The 22,407-nt window shown below is 38.6% G+C and overlaps 1 protein-coding gene across 1 annotated transcript in view; it reads right to left on the reverse strand.

The window, feature by feature from the left end:
* Positions 1-345: 345 nt before the first annotated feature.
* The window catches only part of LOC109464113 (ryanodine receptor 3-like), a 206,779-nt gene continuing 184,717 nt past the window's right edge, over positions 346-22,407 (reverse strand). The window contains 15 exon segments of the mRNA XM_019761046.1: positions 346-1,853; positions 3,735-3,786; positions 10,040-10,140; positions 10,773-10,945; positions 11,612-11,660; positions 11,796-11,927; positions 13,719-13,926; positions 14,274-14,386; positions 15,145-15,187; positions 15,978-16,108; positions 17,098-17,304; positions 17,437-17,656; positions 19,064-19,110; positions 20,331-20,499; positions 21,087-21,272. Coding sequence (XP_019616605.1) covers positions 1,755-1,853; positions 3,735-3,786; positions 10,040-10,140; positions 10,773-10,945; positions 11,612-11,660; positions 11,796-11,927; positions 13,719-13,926; positions 14,274-14,386; positions 15,145-15,187; positions 15,978-16,108; positions 17,098-17,304; positions 17,437-17,656; positions 19,064-19,110; positions 20,331-20,499; positions 21,087-21,272 — 1,930 coding nt within the window. The 3' untranslated portion in view covers positions 346-1,754.

A 22,407-nucleotide genomic window follows, 5' to 3' on the forward strand; every position in this document is an offset into this window, starting at 1 on the left:
CTGAACGATACGTTTTGTAACATACTGGATGTTATAATGGCCGAACAGACTTTTCGTACTGTTGATATTGTATTTCCTATGTATATGTAGTGTTTGTATTGAAGTCTGAATTGATAATATTCTTCAAGATTTTAAATTGTAAAAAGTCTACAATTCAGCCATTTAGGCTGCCACAGACTTTTAACTTGTATGTTTATGTTATGTGAATAATAAACCAGTCATCATCATACCATCTGTGTCACTCGTGTCAAACCGTGCCGCTGCCAGATGCTTAACAGTAAGAGGCAACTGTATTCTTTCTGGTTGACAAGGAAACCATTTATTTGTTATCAATTATAGCACACATCAGAACACACTTCTCCTTTATTTCATTCCAAGTTGCAGCTCACATTCAAGTGATACGGTTGGGATGATGAGATGTAGACTAAAGGATTGCTTCAAGCTTCTTCCCTAGTCATCACATCACCTCAGCACAATCTCAGATCTTATACAAAATAAACCTCAAACAGTGACAGGTGCGAGTTATTTATCTATCTGCATTCTTTTGCATATCTAAAACTTTGGCTTCCCTTGTCATTACAATACAACTGCTCTTCCAAAGTCTTCAACGGCAGCATTTCACCATCCAATCTTTTATTTTTATTTGCTTGTGATATCTACATGTCGTAATCTTCAAAGTTAGAATTGAAAATGAGTTGACAGGATTCTGCGCCATGTACATTTGCATTGAAATTGTTAAAATTGACAGCAACAGACTACATAGTTTGAGATTATAGAAAATTATCCAGAAAAGACACAAACAAGCATTAACATTTAAAAATTGGTTTACGAATAAAATACCACTTCTGTTCTACACCTACAACATCGTTCTTAGACTGAAGGGTCTATTCTAGCCTTCTAAATTTCTGTATGATAAAACTATGATGCTAGAGTGGGTACAAACTGGTCAACATACATCATGTACATTTGGTTTATTTCATGAGTATAATAAGTTTAATTACAAAACCTTTACAGCCCCATCATCCTAACATCAAAAAGGTGGGTTAATGGAGCAGTTGTCTACATTTCACCTACAACTTTTTGCAACAGTCAAAATAACAAACATTCATGCAAATAAATAAATCTTGTACATTATTCAAAATTACGAGTTTTCAGCGGCAGCATATCTACATGTCCTACTACAGTCTATTTTGGCAGCCTACAGTGATGTTGTTTTGGTATATTTGTATTGACAAGTCACTGCTTCAGAAAGGCCTAATGTTTTTCTATGTTTATTACTTTTTCATTTGTTAAAATTTATAATTTCTTCAAACATAAGTCCTCTTCGAGTCTATGAATTCATACCACTTTTTCCAGTTTTTCAGTTGACCTGTAACTATATGATGATACATACATGTACATGTATATAGTGTACTCATCACTTGATATGGGCCTTTTCATTCTTCTGGTAAGAACTAGACAGATAATGATTCCTGTCAGCTGTTATCAGCTGTTACATCTCTCTCAACTGCCACAAGAGCCTTGAGATATATCTTCCTATATAGCTGTAGCTTACTAGCTGTAAACATCATTATCTTCCTAACAACACCCTGCCTTGTAAAGTAGAGGAATAGGGTAATAATGGCTGCCTGGCAAACTCAAGACTCAGCTCCTCTTCTGTTGAAGACATAAGTGTACATGACTAGTCTGTTGGTGTTGACCACCCCATGCCCCTACCTACTACAGTGGTCCTGATGATTCTCGATCTTATTCCTCTACTCCTTCAGCTCATTCTCATACTGCTTACGGAAGCATTCTCCCACTGGAAAGAAGTCCCAGTTTCTCTCCTGATACATCTGCCACACATAGGACTCCTGCAAATACACAAACACCATATAATACACACAACTTGCACTTCCTTATAATAATCACTTTCGCAAAGAAGGTTATGATTTTGCGATTTGATGCGTCTGTCTGTGTATCAATTTTTACTCCGTGAAGGAGGTATCCCTCCTGCAGGAGTATTGTGGTTAGTCGTTTTTTTTTGCGTTCGCAGCTAAAACACAAGGCTTGTAATTTTATACGTCGTCTGCAGGCATGCTCGTGATTTTTATTTTTACCATTATATGTTAGCTGTTTTCGTGATCAATGTAATATTTCAGAAACACCCCTACATTTAAAGTGTTTTTCTCAAGCTACGGTGGGTCGTCGATTAGAAACAACTGTTGGATCACCCGTTGTAAGGTATTGTAGGCCGTTTTGAAACGTGTTCGCAGCTTAAAGTTATGGTTCTCTCCGTTGTATTTCTCTGTGATTGGGAATTAGGTGATTAGGTGGTTGTTGTGTATAATCGTTTGCGAGTATCTGTTGGAATTGTGACTTATGGTTTGCATCTACTAGAAATTTTTATTACCTTGTCAAATAAATAATATGTAGCAAATGAAACTTTGAAAGATAATGTTATCAAAGATGACGACTTTGTTCATCTGTTTAGATTGTCGTGTTGTTGATCTTATGTACATGTATTTACAAAATATAAAACTTCACTGAGAACTGTTGCCTATGGACACTTTATGTTTGTGAACAGTATATCATGGAAGTCATGGATGGATCTATATATCATACCTGGGCCGCGATAATGTTTGATATGGCCTTTGGGTGTTCCGGCAAGTGTGATACTTACGACACAGCCTGGGGTTCTATTTGATTATCACACGTGCTTCCAAATGTTCCATAGAATAATTCAAATGCATTTCCCCTGAGCCACATGCACCGCTTCCGAAAATTCGAATACCGAATTTGGACATTGTTGTATTTCAATTTGTTTAGGGACACAAACATTGGCACATCTTGCATTAAAAGGCGAGTTTTCTTGGATGGATATGACATGATATACAACACAGTGTATTCCACATCACTTTCGGTCTCAGTTTAGGACCTCAGGTGATACGGAATAAACCGTGTTGTATTCTATATTCATGATTTTATGATTAGATTTTGAGCCACTAGCGGCTTCTTATGGCAGCAGAACGTCTGGTTTTGATATCTCATGTTCTCGACATGATGGTAAACAGCTTGTTTAAAACGAGGATAACTGAAGAACAGGTGGTTTATACTATGTAAGTAGCTTGAGTGATGCTTGACATAATCAGACGATATGCAAACCAGGATCTAATTTGCACAATCAATGATGTGATATAAAGCTGCTGCGTTCCAAAAGACCAGTATGAAAACTTATGTGACATATGCAATTGAGAAGGAGAGGAAAATCATATATCAATTACGTAAATGAAGCCCTAATGTGCATTATTAACGAGAAACTACTTTTATAATTTCATCGTGGTAACTACTCAGAATTTTATACTTGTGACATTTGGAGGTTAAAAGTAATTAATCGAAATCAGGACCTCATTTGCATGATTTATGAGAAAATGCTACCATCTGACTATAATTTGTAAGCAAATGAGCTTATTTGCATAATAAATGAACACATAATTCGTCAGTCATAAAGGTTAACATCATCTAACGAAGGTATGGAGTCTCATTACAATATACCTCATTCGAAAATATTATTTACTGACGTAGATGCATAGATGCATTGTACAGAATTCTGGGAAGACTGTTACAGTAACATTACAGCTTTCTATGGACAAAGCTGTCTTCAATAAAATGAATAGGGAATGCTTTAGCACAGTTGTCTGCTTTTACATGCAACTAAGTCTACGTGTATGTATAAGACAGTTTAAGGCACTCACCTGTCCTGTGTAATCCGTGGAATCTTTCTGTATCAAGTGCATCAAGAAGAACCTACAGAGTGCATGAATGCATGTATGTTAGTTTCAACTTAAATAGGACATTTAAGTTTTTAAGAAAATAATTGATTACAAAGGTTACAAAAACACACAGCGTATGGTATGACAAACAATAAATCATTTTTGTTCTATCAGGAGGTGTAGGTTGCCATCTTTCAAAGCATGAAACAAAAAAAAACTTCCACATGAATCGTGTTCTTGAAGATGCATTGGGTGCTGTCCTGTTTTTGAGGAAGGTGTAAAAATATAACTCAGGAAGCTGTGAATGGATCTTACTGATATTTGGTAGGTGAGTAGCAGTTGTAGAAACAAAGGTCAAGGAAGTTTGAAAATGGTTCACATGCCACTTTCTCACGTACTGTAGCAGGCTGTCTCTATGTATGTATGTATGTATGTATGTATGTACGTATACAACATAACTCAAGAAGCTGTGGATGTATCGGTCTAGCCTATATAACTGCCCTTTGGCGTAACACACCAGCCTCGCTGGCAGTGCGGTGGCAACTAGCTTTATTACATTAAACAACCTGTTACAGTTGCACCCAATCTTTGCACATTTAATTGCAGGAGTTGTTTAAAGCTTTCTAATGATGATGCCCTAACTGTGCTTGTTGGCAATAAGTTCCACTCTACGATCATAGTTCTTGGAAAATACTAGTGTTTGAACACCTCAATTCTTGGTTGATAATTCTGATATTTGAAGACTGTTTGTTGTTCTTTTCTGGGCTGGTATTACATGTAGATACTTGGTGATTGGTACATCCGCCAGTTTATTAGTCATTATGTACATCATGCATAGTACATAGTCCGTTACACCAGCAACCCTTTCATACTTGTTCGCACAGAATCTTGTGTCTGTCAGTGACTCCGCAACATTGTGTTCAGCATAACTTCAGAACGCCTTTTTGAATTGTGAAGATAGTTGGTATGTTGGTAAGTCTTAGGAAGACAAAGGTCAAGGTCAAATATGAGTCTCCTGTGGCTGACCTTGGTACTGCAGCAGAACTTCCTGTTTCTGTATCTTTTGTCCTCAACATGCTACGGTGCAGTCTGCTTGAGGGTGTTGGGGTCCACTCCCCAGCTAAAGTTAACAATGTTGTAGAGAAGATTGTTGCGGTCAGACATCTTCTTCCCAAGCTTGGTGACATGCCCTCTGAAGGACAGGGTCAAGTTCTTTCCCCTCCCACATGGTTATGAGTTTCCTTGTTGCTATGTGGTTGTTTACATGTAATGCACAGACCAGGGTTTTCCTCTAGGGTTAGCATTCAGGAACTAAGATCTGTAGTACCCAGGACAAAGACTCCAGGGCATCTTCAAGACGATTCTGAATGTCTTCCGAAGTTTTTTGCCTGGTTGCAAGGCAGAGACCATCCACACAGATGAACCTCTGGATGTTGTTGAAGGTCAGCTGGTTTTTGGTATTGATGTTGAAGAGCATTGGGGCTAATAATGAGCCCTGAGGTAAGCCATTCTTCTGCACTCTCCACCTGCTATGGTTGCCATCCATTTCAACAAAGAATCTGCAGTTTATGAAGAGAGACTCTATGATATGGACCTCCTTGGTTGTACTGGATTAAGTACTTGACCACAGCATGACCACTCTTCTCTAAACGTGCACTGGTCAGGGGTGAGGTGTTGTGTGCTTGTATGTGTACATCATAACTTAAGAAGTTGTGAATTGATCTTAATCACATTTGGCAGGTGAGCAGCACTTGAAACAAAGATCAAGTTCGAAAATGTCATTTTCCTAAGGTACTACTGAGGACTGTGTACGTATCTGGGTTTGTGTACATGTATGTGCAACATAACTCAAGGAGCCTTGCATGATATTTCATCATCATCATCATCATCATCGCCACATTCAGTGCTTAGAACTGAGGCAGGCCATCCGTGTTTGCCATAGTCCTTTGTGGATATTTAGTGGATAAGTATGGGTCGCGAAGAGGACAGTCAAGTTCGATAATAGGCCTCCTCTCAGGTACCTGTGGTACTGCAAATGAGCTTTGAATTTTGGGGAACTGACAGGTTCATGATTTTTAAGGAGTGGATGCCCTTGGGCTTGCAAATGTCACTTCTGTAAGTTTGGTCCCCTAAGCAGCTTGTTCTGGACCCGCAAGGGCATTTGTTGAAAAATATTTGAAGGAGTATAACCCAAGAACCAGTTGATGGATCGTCATGAATTCTGGTATGAAGCTAAAATGTTGAAGGTGGTCACCTCAACCGAAAGAAGAAGAAGCTTGATATACATGTAATTAGATGAAATTTAGGCATGCAAATCAGGATCTATTTTAATTAATTGATGATAAATTCTCTAAATCTGTTGTGTTCCATGATAGGACTATTCAAACTGGTGACAAGTAATTGAGACGGAGAGGAACATCGACAGCTAGATACATGTATTACAGTAGTTATGTAAACAAAGACCTGATTTGAATATTTATGAGGAAATGCTATTATAATAATAGCCTTCTTTAGCATAATTTAGTGAAAGTATGAGCTTGTGGAACACGAGTTATAAATCTTGTTCTTCCAGGTTTCAGGAGACAGTATGACAAACTAACAAGACTAGCAATGAAAACATACATTGCCATGGCGACGGTGGTTGCTGTTAGGGTTATTGTTTGAATGGCACTGCCATCATTTCATGATTTTGAGGAAGACTTGGTACTTGGACTTTGGTTAAGTCTAGACAGATATAGTACACTCCTCCCCTGAGCGCATAGTGAACGAGCCCCGGGGTCACAGAAAGTAGGACCATCTGGGGCAGACAGGTCTTCAGGGTTCCAGGTATGTGGGCATAGATGTGGGTCAGAGAAATGCCTGTGGACATTCCGCATGCCTGTGGACATTCCGCATGCCTGTGGACAAAAATGCCTGTACAATTCCTAGAATTCTTATTATATCTATTTAGAAATAGTAGCAATGTCGCCTGTAGAGCAGAATTAGGTAGATGCTTGGTCCAAATGGGCACAACCTCACACTCCCTTCAAATGGATGCTCTCCTCTTACAGCAAAGTCTTCCAACAAATACCCGTAGACTAAATTTATTGCAACGTGTTAAAGACATACCGGTATTACAATGTAGATCACAATGGATACTCCTCTTTGTGGCATTCCGAATCAACATTGTGACCCTGAACATGTTGGGGGAAATGCTGAGAAGGACTCTGACTTACAGATATACACATGTCTTCTTCAGTTTACAAGAGAGAAGTCAAACCCTTCAGACATAGTTTTAGACATAGCTATAATTCTAGACAAATACCTTTCATTTGTAGATTTCAGTTATTTTATATACTGCTCTTCTTTTATGTTTGTAACTGGCAATTAGCCTCCGGGGCCCGGGGCATGAACAGGAATGTGAATCAGCATGTGTCTGCTCAGTTGTGAATCTGTTCAATTTCCACAATGTCATTAGGGTTTCCTGGAATTTCACTTCGTAGGAAAGTGGTCCAGAATGTAGGACATACACTTGAAAGGCATGTGGGGAATCCTGGAATGTGGACCAGAATGTCAGAATGTAGGACATACACTTGAAAGGCATGTGGGAAAGGAATGTGGGTATGATTGTAGGTATGTGAGGAAAGCAGACTGATTGTGGGGCTGGAAAGAGAGATCACTTTGGCTTGGTTTGAGGCAGTCATCACAGGGAGGCCGGTACAGATTCGCGGCCTGATCATGAGTTCAGAGTTTACAAGCCTGGTAACCAGTCTCAGCGGGTCAGTTTAGAGGTGTTTTCCGACCCCATCAGGGAAACACGGCGGTCTGTTTCACCACTACAAGGGCTAGTTTTCAGTTCTGTGTGGTTGTCCAAATGGGGACCTTCCACGTGCTTCTTACGGCCTGGCAATCCTTAGAAGGTAATACAACATCCAATGTATTTATGAATAAAAAGAACCCTATAGGACACCTGTGTCGATCGTAAAAAGTAAAAATCTTCCTCTGTTGTTGGAACTGTGATAGATTTGTGTGATTTTAATTTTAGGTGAAACGTAAGTCTGTTATAAAGGACTATTAAATGTACAGGAAATAATCTGCCATTGAGAATGATTACCCGGGGAATAATTGTCCTATAACAAAATTGATCTAGTCGAGGGATTTGGTTATGCTTACCTAACGTTAACAACCTATCAAGTTGAACGTCAATGAATGAATGGTTTATTAGAAAAGAAACTCTCGCAGCCTTCTGGCTGAATTGCAGATTCCATTACAAGTACTTTAAAAGTGTCATTCAGTTGTAATATAAAAACGATAATTAAATTTACCTATTTAAAATCAGTTCTGTCATGGCTTAAACATTCATGTCTCCGTTACAGATGATTAAAAGATGATTAAAATAATAGATATATAATACACATAGATATTTTTCGCGAACAGTACGACATACATGCGGGCCTAACTCTTTCATCACATAAGTCACAATTTTTTCCTTCTTCAAGTTCTCTGAAGGGTTGTGTTGAAAATAATATTGCTATTCATTCGTTTAACAGTCGGATTAGGTATGGTATGGTAGAGTTTTGGTATCTATTTGTCCTACACTTCACAGTTCTCAGTTTGTTAGCATTTCGAGTGTTCCTGCCATGCTCCTCGCTTCCTCTCGGTGGGAGGAGGTCAGGGTTGATCTTAGAAGCAAATTTCCGGCATAAGTCCGTGCGTCGGCTGCTGAGTGACTGTAGGCCTGTAGTGTGCAAGGCTGAGTTGTAGTCCACGTACTGACCCCTCAGGATGGTGCGCAGTGCCCTCTTCTGTATCCTCTCCAAGCGAGCTGACTGGGAACTAGTGAGTCCTGGGTGCCATACCGGGGCACAGTACTCTACTACAGGTCTCACGTATGACTTGTAGACCTGCAGTAAGTCATTCACAGGGAGGTTGAAGTGTTTCAGTCTCCTTAATAGAAACAGCCGGCCGTTTGCTTTGTTGAGCATCTTGGTTACGTTTGTTTCCCACTTCAGGTTAGCCTGGAGCCAGACTCCCAGGAGACATGCAACTGCCACACTTTCAAGTTCTGAACCGTAAATGTTGAGTGACGGCGGTGCAGGGGGAATCCTCAAAAAGCAAATAGTCATAATCTTACAATATCTGATGTCCACAAGAAATATCATATTAAACTACATATGAGACCTCACCTATCGAAAATGTACACAACCAATTCTGTAAAAATGTTCTTGGTGTATTTAGAAATAGTAAGCAATGTCGCCTGTAGAGCAGAATTAGGTAGACTTCCTTTAGATACAGATATTTGTATATAGATATACTAGTAGTTAAATTCTGGTTATGCTTGGTCCAAATGGACACAACCTCACACTCCCTTCAAACGGATGCTCTCTCTTACAGCAAGCCTACAAATACCCGTAGACAAACTTTATTGCAACGTGTTAAAGACATACCGGTATTAGATCATAATGGATACTCCTCTTTGTGGCATTCTGATAACTCACATTGTGACCCTGAACATGTTGGGGAAATGCTGAGAAGGAGACTTACAGATATAACGTTACACGTGTCTTCTACAGTTATAAAAGAGAAGTCAAACCCTTCAGACATAGTTTTAGACTTAGACGTAGCTATAATTTTAGACAACTACCTTTCATTATGTGGATTTTAGTTATTTTATATACTGTTCTTCAATGTTCTTTTATGTTTGTAACTGGCAATTAACCTCCGGGCATGAATTTGCAATAAACTTCTCAATTATTATAGAGAGAAAGATATAGTACCTGTTCAAATGCAGCAGAGTTGAAGACTGTCGATGATACGTAGGGGAAGATGTTCTACACTAATTCAGAAAACTCACTTACTGCTTACTTCATTAACATCATGGGAGCTATAGCTATATGAGCTAGATAATGTTGCATGGGAGTGGACAGGGATGTAAATCAGCATGTGTCTGCTCAGTTGTGAATCTGTACAATTTCCACAATGTCCCAAGGGTTTCCTGGAATTTCACTACATAGGAATGTGGGCATAGATGTGTGTCAGCAAAATCCCAGACATGCCTGTAGACATTCCATTCCTGTGGAAAAAAATGCCTGTGCAATTCCTAGAATTCTTGCAAACTGCACACAATACTGTACCATTAGGCTCCCCCCTGAGGCGTCGCCAAAAAATGTATATCCATTTACACATGTAGCACAATGATTCTCCTGTATGATGCCAATTTCTTGAACAAGATAATTGCTAGGAAGAGATTACAGGAGAGGACAAATGGAAATACATTTGGAACAAGTTGTGAATCATTCTGAACTCACATATAATTTGCAAAGTTGTGCTCCTTTTCCGTGTGTATCTCAAATCCTCTTGGTAACTCGTTGAAGTACTCTGCATCTATGCCACAGATGAAACATTTGCTCTGTGAAGGGAAGAATGTGAAGAATGTTAGCTCTAATATGTACTTATTTATGTTATGTAAACTCTTTAATTCTTGTACACTCTAATATGTGCACAACGGTAATATGTAGTTACACATTTACATGTACACATAACAATATCAGTCATCAGCTAGATAAATTATGGAGATTACTTTTGGACGTTTCGAGTGACATCTGTCACTCTTATTCAGTTGTCACAAAATGAACTGAGAGAACTGGACTGGACTGCTGGACCACACTAATCACACGTGAAGGAACTGGAAAAAACAGTTAACCATGACAAAAACTGTCACTGTTATGTAAATGAGTAAAGCTAGTTCCTGCAGTTCATGCCATGTCATGTGGTAACACGTCAGACTGCTCGCACTTTCATCTAATTTCGCAAGGGGGCGCTACTACATGCAGAAACGACTGGACTGCGTTTTCCACCCCCAAATCAGACTGGACTGCTTTTTCCACCAACCCCCAACGATTTTCGCAACTTGAACCCCCTCAAGTGCTAATGTTTTGATAGTCTGTCTTAAAGTCTAAGACAGTAGAACATTTGGCAAAGGTATGAGGTCATGGACCTCTTGTTTTTGTTAACTTTTGAAGCACAGTTAGAGTGTCCCACCTCTAATGTTTCCTCCACAGAGTTGGCCTGGTCTCTCAGTTCACCAAAAGCATCAATGATGAAACCCTGGACAATGGCCAGCAGGATGATGACAATCAGGAAGAAGAAGGTGAAGTCAAAGATCATACGGTAGTATTCGTATTCATCCCCATCTGGCTCCACTAACTCGTCACCTGCAGGCAGAGTTCAGACAATATGTTTTCAAGTAATTTTGCTGGAATGAATAAGTACAATCAGTTATACACACACATACACAAACACACACACACACACATATATATAACGTTATACACACACACACACACACACACACACAAACACACATATATATAACGTTATACACATACACACACACACACACACACACACACCCACACACACATATATATATATATATATTCCGAGTTGCATTAAGTAGCTGTTCAGCTCGACACTCATTCCCATTCCCATGTATTCCATGCTATTTGTGGCAATTCATTAAGCATATCATCTGTTGGCTTTCTGTACCTTCAGTGACAATTGTGAGTCATTTACATCTGGCGGTCCCATATTGCAAGAATTTTGCCCACGAAACAAACAAAAATGAATTGTAAATTGTAATAAGCTTCAACTGGGGTGAATTATAAAATGAATAATATATTTATTTACTGTCCACATCTTTATTCTAGTCCTTACTTATCAGGGCAGAGCATCTGTTTACTGCCGACTTCTACATGTATGTACGGTAGACACATACATGTATCTTGTGTTACTTGCGATCTACCTGTTTACGTTAAAACCATTAAAGAATATGTTAACGTACACAGCTATTAAATCAATTCCCCACACAGCATACCTACCTATGCCACCACCAGCTCGGACTCCAACGTACATGTGGAACATGAAGCACTGGGGAGAGAGAGACATCACTCTATTGTGAGGCAGTGATACTTAGACATAGGCAGTGAGGTAACAGAACAATGTGTAAAGAAAAGTCAACAAGCGCATAATTTCAAAAACGAAGATTTCCAAAATCCACATTACCGTCCACATGCTTTCACACTTCAAATCTGGTTCGTCCTCTTCACCCTTGTCATAGAACTTGCGGAAGAAGTTGAAGGCCAGCACAGTGTACAGGTAGCACACAATGGCCATCATGCCGCAGGTGAGCAACAGCTGAATACAGCCAGGCAGACAAGAGGGTCAAGTGGTGGACAGTGTTGTATACAGCAATACATGGTCTTGATAATGTAAACTTCATGGTATTTGGGGAAAAATTGTTATGCCATGTTTCAAGTTACTGATTATGCAATGCACAGTGACAGAAAAGCTGTAAAATTTACATGATATCAATCTAGTGAAGGTTCACTCAATTACTTCTTGACAGATTTATTTGATTTTCGGTCGTTGGCTGGTTATCACTAGTTACATGTATGGCTAGTTATTAGGATGATGCAGTTTGTTTTATTGTCTTCGTCAGAAAGACTATGGAATTGTCTCGCCGTATTGTGGGTGACAGCAGATTTAGCAGAATAACTCTTGAAGGCATGATTCGACATCCATGATTTTTGGAAGGCAGATTACCGTTGTTGAGGCCGAAGTCAAGTGCAAGTTTGGGTTTTGTGGGGGGTCCGTACGTTACGTTAGTGCACCTTTTGTGTTTTGTGGCTTGTTAGCAGAATAACTTTTGTATATGTAAATTGAGGTTTATAATCTTTGGTAGGCAGGTTACTGTTGACCAAGGTTAAGTTCGTTAACGAGCCTCGTGTGGGGTCCCCTTGTCACTGTACCAGACCTTTTGTGTTTAGAAACAACAATTGTCCCCCACCAACCTCTGCTTGGAGACAACTGACAGCTGGCCATGGAGGGGAACCCATAATGGATGGGATCAAATATTGTTACATTGAGGGACTGTACTATAACGGCAGCAAGGGGAGGATAGGTTGGACATGTGTCAGGTTATTTCCTACGGCCACACCAAGTACTAGTAATTGCTATGGATGACGTCCACTGGAGACCTTAAATTTAATGTGAAAGCGCAAAAAAAAACATGAAGGGCCGAAAAAACAAGATGCCTAGATTTGGAATATACTAACTGTAGAAATACAAAATTAATGTTAGAACACAAATTGAATAAAAGAATGCAGTGTAACAAGAAACAAGTCTTGTATTCGTTTTAGAAATAAATTAACAAAAAGCAGTCGTCGCCCTGTTCTGATTCTTTCCTTTATTACATCATGCGACACTGTTGTGACACTTTCATCAAAATACAGTAAGCAGAATTTCTTGTAAAAGTTTTTTTTCAGTTAAACACTCCAAAATCAAATAATGTAGGGGGGCCTAACACGGGTGACAGCGCGTCAGTACAATCTGGGGAAAACCCTGTCAGGGTGTTCCGTAGTATAACTATAAGAAAAGAGTACAGAGATTCTTTTGTACTCTAGACCAAATTGATTATTAAACAAGAATTCGGGGATCTCATACCTCCATGAAATATATGAGTTATTGTAACAGTACACTACAGTGGGAGAGAGAGAGTGAGTGAGACACTACAGTACAGAACAAAATAACACCTGTCAGGTTTTTGTTTTCAAACTACACACAGCTTTTCTGCTAATACAGTAGCACCTTTAGTTTGAATAGGTCAGGCTGTAATAGATCCGGTCAACTCAGGAGTGCACTCCTCCTTCCACACAAAAGTAGCTGGCCCAAAATGTAATTTTTGCGCACAGCTGGTTTTGACCAAGGAGGCTATAATCTTGGTTTTGACAGCACGGTAGTAGTATTGAATTACTATACCATGCATTGCAGTCCTCTCTGTTGGCTTAATTACTGCCGTAAATCGGGTTGCTCAATGAATAATAAAGTTCTCATGAATGTTCCGTCCTGAAACATGGACTGAAGGCTTCAAAGGATTGCAGGATTGCTGATATGGGTAATTTGTGAAGACTAAGCTGAAGTCCATACCTGCTTGCCATTGTGGGTGATAGCCTGAAGAATAACCCGGAGAGTCTTGTAGCCCATGATAACATCTACCAGATGAGCAGCAAAGAAGAAGTAGTTGACATGCCCCAGCATAGAGAACAAGAGGAAACCAAGCTGGTACAGGAAGTCTTGGTCAGTCAGAGTCACACCCATCTTCCACAGCTGGTACCTCCAGTCCACGTTTTTCAGCCTGAACAATCAATAACATTTTAACATATACACGATTTCAATAACCTTCAAATATTTCAGTGTCATTTCTATAAAATACTTAATCCAATCCAAAAAATCTAATAATTATACATTTTTAGTTTTTCGCATAAAGACAACTAGAATAAGAACAGAGTGAAATGTTCAAATGAACAGATGAATGCTGATGTTTTAAAAGCCTAAAAATAGCAGGAAAAAGTGATGAAAAAAATTCATGATAAAACAAAAAATGTGTTGCAATTGTCACCCAGGTTTTTACATATCTTGCAATTATGACTGTGTCATCTTGTTTCCATTCGTTATTCATTTGTATTTTGTAAGAGAACCTACATAGAAAACAGCGATGAAGGGCTTTCCTTAGTTTCCCCACTGACTCCATCTTCCATGCCAAGAAGTGCTGTCATCCTTTCAAAGTCATGTGTCTCTGAGTACTTCTCTCTGGTCTGTGGGAAAGGACACATAATTGACTGAATGTAACAATTATGAAACAACAAATTGGTGCTAAAAACACCAGCGTTGTCTCTACATGTATTTGCATATTTTGGGGCAACATGTGTTTTTACTGTGTAAGTTATAGTATACAGCTTCCGTATTCAATATAAAGATGTTACAGTAATGACATTTGCACATTAGTCATAAAAATGTTGTCCTAATTCTAATCTTAATTTATACATTTTGTACTTCAGTCACATTAGTACAAATCCCTCATATTACAACAGGGTACATTCAAATTGTTTACTTGTTTGATAAAATCAATCTCTTTTGGTGAGTACATTAAATTTGGTACATTCACAAGTATTCTAGCTGGCCATGAGATATTGGATACATAGTGAAGATGACTTGTTACATAAACTGAAGTATTACAATCATAACACTAAACAAAATTCACTTTTATCATGATTTCAAAAAGGATGGCATTTACCATTCACTACATGAATTACCCAAATGTTCATACTTCTAGCACAAGCACAGGAATGAAGTTTTTGTCTTCCTACCCCTTGCAGCTTATTTATTCATTCATCAATGCATTCAGAAATTTATTGTTTGAAATGTTTACCAGCCTGTTATATTGACTTTGTGACTACTCGGTAACAAACCGGAAACAGCCCTAAGACATACTACTATTACATGTACTAGATGATTACATGGGGTGGAAATTTCAGATGCCTGATATAGAATATATAGTATATAGAACACTCACCCTTCTCTTGACAAACTTGTCGAAGTAGAAGTTTGGAAACGACCTATAGAACAACAATTAAGTGTCTCATCATCATCATCATTATCATCATCATCCGTAGAGGTGGAGCAGACGAAGTTTGATCGCCAGAACTGCCTGTTGTTCATTGCTAAAACAAGTTTCAGGCCCTCCAATCCAAAATTTGAAACATTTTGTGGCGATTTATCAAATCAAATGCCTTGCGGAAGTCAATAAACACAAGTACTGCCTCTTGGTCAAAGTCTCTCAACTCTTCTACAATGCATCTGAGCGCGAGAATGTGAGAAGTAGTTGATCTACCTTGACGGAAGCCATTTTGGTTTGTGCGTAACACTTTGTCGATAACTGGACGAATCCTAGTAAATGGTTGAACTTTATTCCAACACACAATTGTACAGGGATCAAATTTTCAGCAACCACTGTCGCCTTTGTCAGGATAATTAATGACCAATCACTTCACAACGTGATCTCGCGAGAATTACGGTTTACAAACACGTGACCTTATTCACACGAAATACTTTTTAAGAATAAGGTCACGTGTTTGTAAACTGTAATTCTCGCAAGATCACGTTGTGAAGTGATTGGTCATTAATTATCCCGATGAAGGCGACAGTGGTGGCTGAAAACTTGATCTCTCTGTAAACTGTGTGTTGGAATAAAGTTCAATGATTTTACTACGATTACTACAAACACAGAGGAACTTTCATGACTCAATGTACTGTTTGTAAGGTGTCCTAAACTAGTCATCTACAAGTTGATTTCGTTTCATCTAGCCCTACCCGACTTGTAAGCCCCCTCCATCTCGTCATACTTACGATGTTGGTAAGACTAATCTATCCCATTGTCCCTTGAAGTCATCCTCAGACGGCTGCTCCACAATCCACTTGCCTTCGAACTCCAGGTCACGGGCAACTTCCTTCTCTCTCTTGAAGATCACAAGAGGAATCTGACACGAAAATCATGCATACATACAATCAATAGGAGTTCAATGACATCATACCTTTACCAAATGATAAAGTAGTTAATATGACCAATGAATCATGAACGTTTGCCATTGACTATGCTAATAAGATTGCATTTTCATGAATCATATTGTTCAATGACAATGAGGACCTGATTATGCAAATAAGTCCTGTACTACTAGCCAACTGCTACTGACACCTGCGACAGGTACAACAGCAGCAGAATAATCACATCCTGGATAGTGAGTGTGAGCGAGTTCGTGCTTAACGATGCTCACTTTCACTAAACTTATAAATGCTGCAAGTCTTTAATTCCTGCCATTTATGCTTCCTCACTGTCTGTGCTGAACACTCACTTGTCATTGCAAACTTCCTGTTTCATTTAGTACACACCCTGCACAAGACGATCTGGATGCACAGAGTGGCACCTGCTAGACTACGTACTTGTACGCCAGAGAAATCACCAGATGTCACAATCGCACAAGTTATGAGAGGTGTCAACATCTGAAGAGAATGGTTTAGATCAACTTCACATTTCTGTCATTTACCACTATAGACTGATACTATTAATAATAGTATTCTGTCATTGATTATGCAAATTAGGACCTTACCTGCATAATTCATATCTTTCTCAGTTACATGTCAAATACAAAATATATATTGTCCTATCATGGAACACAATGGATATGTAGAATTCCCTTGTATATGCGTCAATTAATTATGTCACTTACGCTAACAACATACTAAAAATCAGTAGGTGGCTAAGCCACATGAAGGGCCACATCTCAAGCAATGTACAGAAAATGCAAAAAGGCGCAAAAAGGAACAAAAAGGCGTGACATTACCTACGTACCAAATGTCATAAAAATACATCCATCTACAACTTCATACGTAATATCTATTTGCAAAACATTTATTAGTAAACAGCCATTTCAAAAGACAGATTTAGAATTGTCTGCTCTGCTGTGATTACCTTGAGGTGATAGTAAGAGATGACGATGGAGATAGCGACCATGGTGTGTATGATGCTCAGCAGTTGTAATACAGGCTCCAGGAACTCCAACCCTTCCTCTATAATAACTGACTCAAAGTCTTCGTCTTCCTCATCTCCATTCTCAAAGTCCCCATCCTCATCACCGTTGCCGTTCTCCTCACCATTGTCATCATCCATACTGGAGATCTGGATAAGATGTCAACAATGTGACTTTTATATCATACCTCCCTCTGCATACATGTACTACGAAAGGACAGTACTCAATGTTTCCGTGTTAAAACTTCCTATTTGTAAGTATGGTTCAAGTTGATGTCTTACCTTATAGAAGAGCAAGATGAAGTTGACACAGAAGGTCACCATGAGAGCCAAGTGTTTCATGTTGTAGAAGTTGCGAGCAAACACACTCATGATCTGTTCCACCAGCACAGAGAACTTGTTCTCTGGAGGCTTCTCCTCCTCTTCCACCTTCTTCCTGCGCTTCTTCTGTGGCTGCTCCTCCTCAGGAGATTCTTCAAACACCTCATCTTCCAGAACCTCCCTGTCATTGTTCAGGTGATAAATGTATACGTCTCTTAATATCTGCTTTAATTTATAAAAGGGGTCCATACTAAAGGCCCGCAGCAGACAGCACCTATAACAAAAAGCATTCTCCCATGCAGAGCTATCCTGTGTCAATACAATGTACATGTATATATTACTATGCCTGGGGGCTTACAGTCTGCTGAACTTTTACGAGAGATTCACTTTTTGGGGTACTTCATAAACATATAAATACCAGAGTTCCATGACCTCATACCTTCGCCAAATGATGTTTATCTTTGACTGACAAATTATAGATTAATCCCCCTGATTATGCAAATAGGATCCCCATTTCCATGAATTATATCAGTTGATCATATTCTTCATCAAAAGACAAAATCTTAACAAAGAATGCCATTCTGGCGTAAATAAATTATGCAAATGAGGTCCTTATCTGACTAAATTATGTTCAATGATGTTCACCTTCTGCTATTGCTGACTTACATTTTTTTCATTATGCAAATTAAGTCTAAATTTACATTTATTCAATATCTGCTTGTGTTTCTCTTGTTTACATACATGTATGCCACAAGATGGAATAATCCTATCATTTAATGCAACTGATTTATAGAATTTCATAAATTAAGCCAAGTACATCCATACTTGCATAATTGTCGAATAATTATGTCAAGCATCATCATACCGACACACCAAAAATCATGATGATCCGTCAACCGGTTCTTGAGTTGTCCTGTTTTGAATATTATTAAACAAATGCCATTGCAGTTCCAGGGCAAGCCGCCAGGGAGCCCAAACTCAAGTCACTTCTTCCCCAGCACAGGAGCTACCAATCATCCAAATTTCATCACCCTGGCATGTCTAGGTCATCAAAACCAGAAGTTCAGCTGCAGTACCTTAAGTTGCCGCTAGGGGGCCCAATATCTGCCGTGATCATTTCCAGGTCTCATCAAGACCTACCCACCTACCAAGTATCAAGACAATCCATTTAAACCTTCTCAAGTTATCATATCCACAGACACACACACAGACACACACACACACACACACACAGTACACGAATGCCTCTGAAAACATACATTTGTAATAAACAAAATGTAATGATGTTCTCTCTGGTTGTCCATCGTCAAAGACCATATGACACCAATGAAACACTGGACACTGGTCCATGAAAATAGTCAAATGTGATAGGTATTATTCAATGAACTTTTGGACCAAAAACTATACTCTTCCGACATTTGGGAACATTAATTGAATCTTGCAAGTCATTCATCCAGTTCTTAATTTCTGCTGCCAGTTAATCCAATGAGATTCTTAAAAAATTATTGAATAATATTATCCTTGTTAAATATCCAATCTATTTGGTGGCCTGTCTGGTACAACAGATTGAGTGATAAATGAAACTTACTCCTCATCAGCACCTTCAGCTGCTTCAGCTCCCTTTTCTGTGGGAATCTGAAAGTCAACAGATCAAGTAATTACAATATTGTATTTCTAGAAAAACAAGAATTCCGAGAACACATGAAAAATTTAGAGCTTTTGTGTGTAAATGTTTGTTTTTGGATTTGTCTAACTGATTACGGAAAAATGTTATAATCAGCATTATCTATTCAATTTATGATGTTCTTGACTCAAATTACATTATAAAGGTAAAAGTCCTATCCTTTGGCAAGGTTTCATTTCAACATTTCATCTTGAATTATGCAAATGCCCCACGTAATATAATGTATTGTAATTATGTTAGCCTTTAACTAACTTACAAGTTATGTATAAATTCCCATCATTTACAACTAAGGAATAATAGCATTTTTACATTAATTAGGCAAATCTAGTCATTATTTGCATGATTAGGCCACACTAATTTGATTTGTTGGTTCACAGATTCACCCACTTCATTTTGTTCTGATTTGAAAAAAAAACTTTCAGCCTCTGAATCAACTCCAAAATGCCCCAATAGTTGACAGAAGGCTGTTCTCTTCAGAGTTGTTTTAGTTTCTCCATCTATCAAGACAGTGGTTTAAGTGTATAATTCATTGTTTGAATTACAAACATGTGAAAGGGGGGGGGCTAATTCCGACCTACCCCTAATTCTGTACTACATGCAGTTTGAAGAATCCTTGTTGCGGGGTTATGCATGGGAGCACGTGCCTAAAAATAACCACGTTTTTGTGTTAATATCGGTAATCTAACAAAGTTTGTTTTAGTTTGTACACTCCGACAACAGACAGGTGAAAAATCTGTTTGAATTTGCTTGTTCGGGGGTTGACGAGCGTGTCAAAATCCAGGTTTTGCTTTTCAAACAGCCGCTTTCGAGCAAGTCGCGTAATCGTAAAAAGAGGACATGTTTGGGACAGAAAAACAGTTGTAGATTGTTATGGTCATAATTTGTGTATTATAATTTCTAAACTCTCTTCTCAGATCGACCTGTGTTAAACACTATAATAATTGCGATACAATGTTCCACCAGTAAAATGACCAAAAACCTGCCGTAAGTTTCGTGAGCCATTACGCTTGGGTGTAAGGCGCTACACTGAAGTGAAGTACACAGCTGTGCAGCTTTAATCGTTGTGATCTTTATCTGTCAATATCATAGCTCAAGAATGAAAATACAGATGAAAATACAATAAGTCTATAGTTTCAGCATCTTGGGCTCTAAAAAATTCCAATTGTATTACTTCTTCTTTCTCAGCTGTTTCCTCTTCTTCTGTCTCCTCTTCATGCTCTTCTTCCGTCTCATCATCTGTTTCAGCCTGCTGTGCAGCCTTGGCAACGTGAACCATCTTCATCTTCATTTCACCCTCCTCATCTCCTCTGATGATCTCCATACCAAACACGGAGGCTATTCTATTAAACAATGACAAAAAAACAAGAGTAGAGCAGCATTAGAACAGGTGCGGGGGATGTGGTGAAGCCATTTGCTGCATTTTCTCCCGAGCAAATTTCAGCCTTTCTATGAGTTATGACTTATCCTTCCTCCAAAATTTTTTAATCAATTGCCACTGCAGTTCCAGAACAAGCTGCTAGGGGGCCAAACTAATATTAAATCTTCCAAAGCACAAGAGCAACATGTGTAACGTTATATGTACATGTACATGTACATGTATCTACCATTCAAAATTCGCATGTCTGGATCGTGAGATATCAAAATCGGAAATTCTGCTGCAGTACCAAGGCATCTCATCAAGACCTACCAAATTTCATGACGTTTCATCCATACCTTCTTGAGTTATTGTGCTAAACCACATCCATGCATACAACACACACACGCATGCTACTGAAACATAACCTTCTTGGCAAAGGTCAACACAGTCAAATGTTGCAACACAGTCAAATGGCAAAGGACAACACAGTCAAATGTTGCCTGGGGTTTGAACACCCATGATATATATATACTCTGTGGTTGATTCAGAGGTCAATGTGGTTGTCATTACCTTGTGTTTCGTTCCTGCTCCTTGAGGTAGTCGGGTATCTCTCGATAGATGGTTCTTGATGCCACCGGTTTTTCAATGGCATCTGCCACTGCTTCCTCTTCTTTTTTTTCAGGGAATATTTTCTTTCTTAATGACCGCATTATCGCATTATTGAACAAAACTTGGAACGAAAGCAGGAAGGCAAACCTGAAACACATTCGCACTTATAAAAATATGACAAATACATTTCTCAATGACAATAACAATCATTATGATCTATAGAGTATTACAAATGTACATGTGTTGCATATTCACACAAAGAAGGGCTAAATGCAGTTTGTTGATTACTAAAAGATACACAGAATAGCATGTATTGTTGTGCCAAATTTACAGTTTACACGGTCAAGTCAAATTCACAGTTCTACAATAATGCACAAAATTTTTCCGTAGATTAAATCCCATAGAAAAAATTTTGTGGCATCGAGACAAAAACTTTGAGCACCCTTGTAGCAATTATGAAGAAAATCCTAATAATGTACACTGTCACAATGAACATGGAAAGAAAATTCAAATACATATTGACTTGTGACAACCCCTACATGCTACATGTATACATAGGGATATATATTAAAGACTGTATGGATATTATAAACTCCTCCAACGATTGTATAAGTTGAGACCTATCTCATACTAGCCACCCATTTTTGTATTAGGTTAGCCTTATGAAAATGTAGTTGACACGTACTTGCTTAAGTTAGTAGATGCCATACTTTGTACACTGTACAATTGTTGTGCAATAAAGTTATCTGATATAAAGTTATTTTGTTGTTGCAAATCTGCTTACACAACGCCACAGATCTAGAGATCAATCTGTGGGTCGAGCAGATGAATCACTTTTGACATGGAAGAATACCCAAAAGGTTCAAGGCCAAAATCAATTTTCACACAAAAAAAACACTTCTTACATTTTTTCTGCAATGTCTATAGTAAATCATTATTCTGATATCATTTTGCAGCAGATTATGTGAAGTCAAACTTGGACCCTCAAAACCTTTCAGTCCCTTTTTTACCCCACCCTGCCAACTTGGGAAGAATGGGAGGGGGCAGACCATCAATCAGCAAACAGCAAATTACAGTGATTCATGCATTTATGACATTTCTATTATGAACTTTCTTCTGGAATAATGCAAGTTCATCTTTGTCCATTGCACGTTTTGGGAAAAGCTAAGTGATACCAATATCTGACAAAAAGTAAATTATTTCTTTCTGTCACATATTAATATGATCATAGATTGAAAATAGTAACATAATTTTAGTCCTGATGATGAAGAAGTCAGAGACC

This window comes from Branchiostoma belcheri, unplaced genomic scaffold (genome assembly GCF_001625305.1).
Source record: "Branchiostoma belcheri isolate BF01 breed outbred unplaced genomic scaffold, Haploidv18h27 scaffold132, whole genome shotgun sequence".
Taxonomy (NCBI): Eukaryota; Metazoa; Chordata; class Leptocardii; order Amphioxiformes; family Branchiostomatidae; genus Branchiostoma; species Branchiostoma belcheri.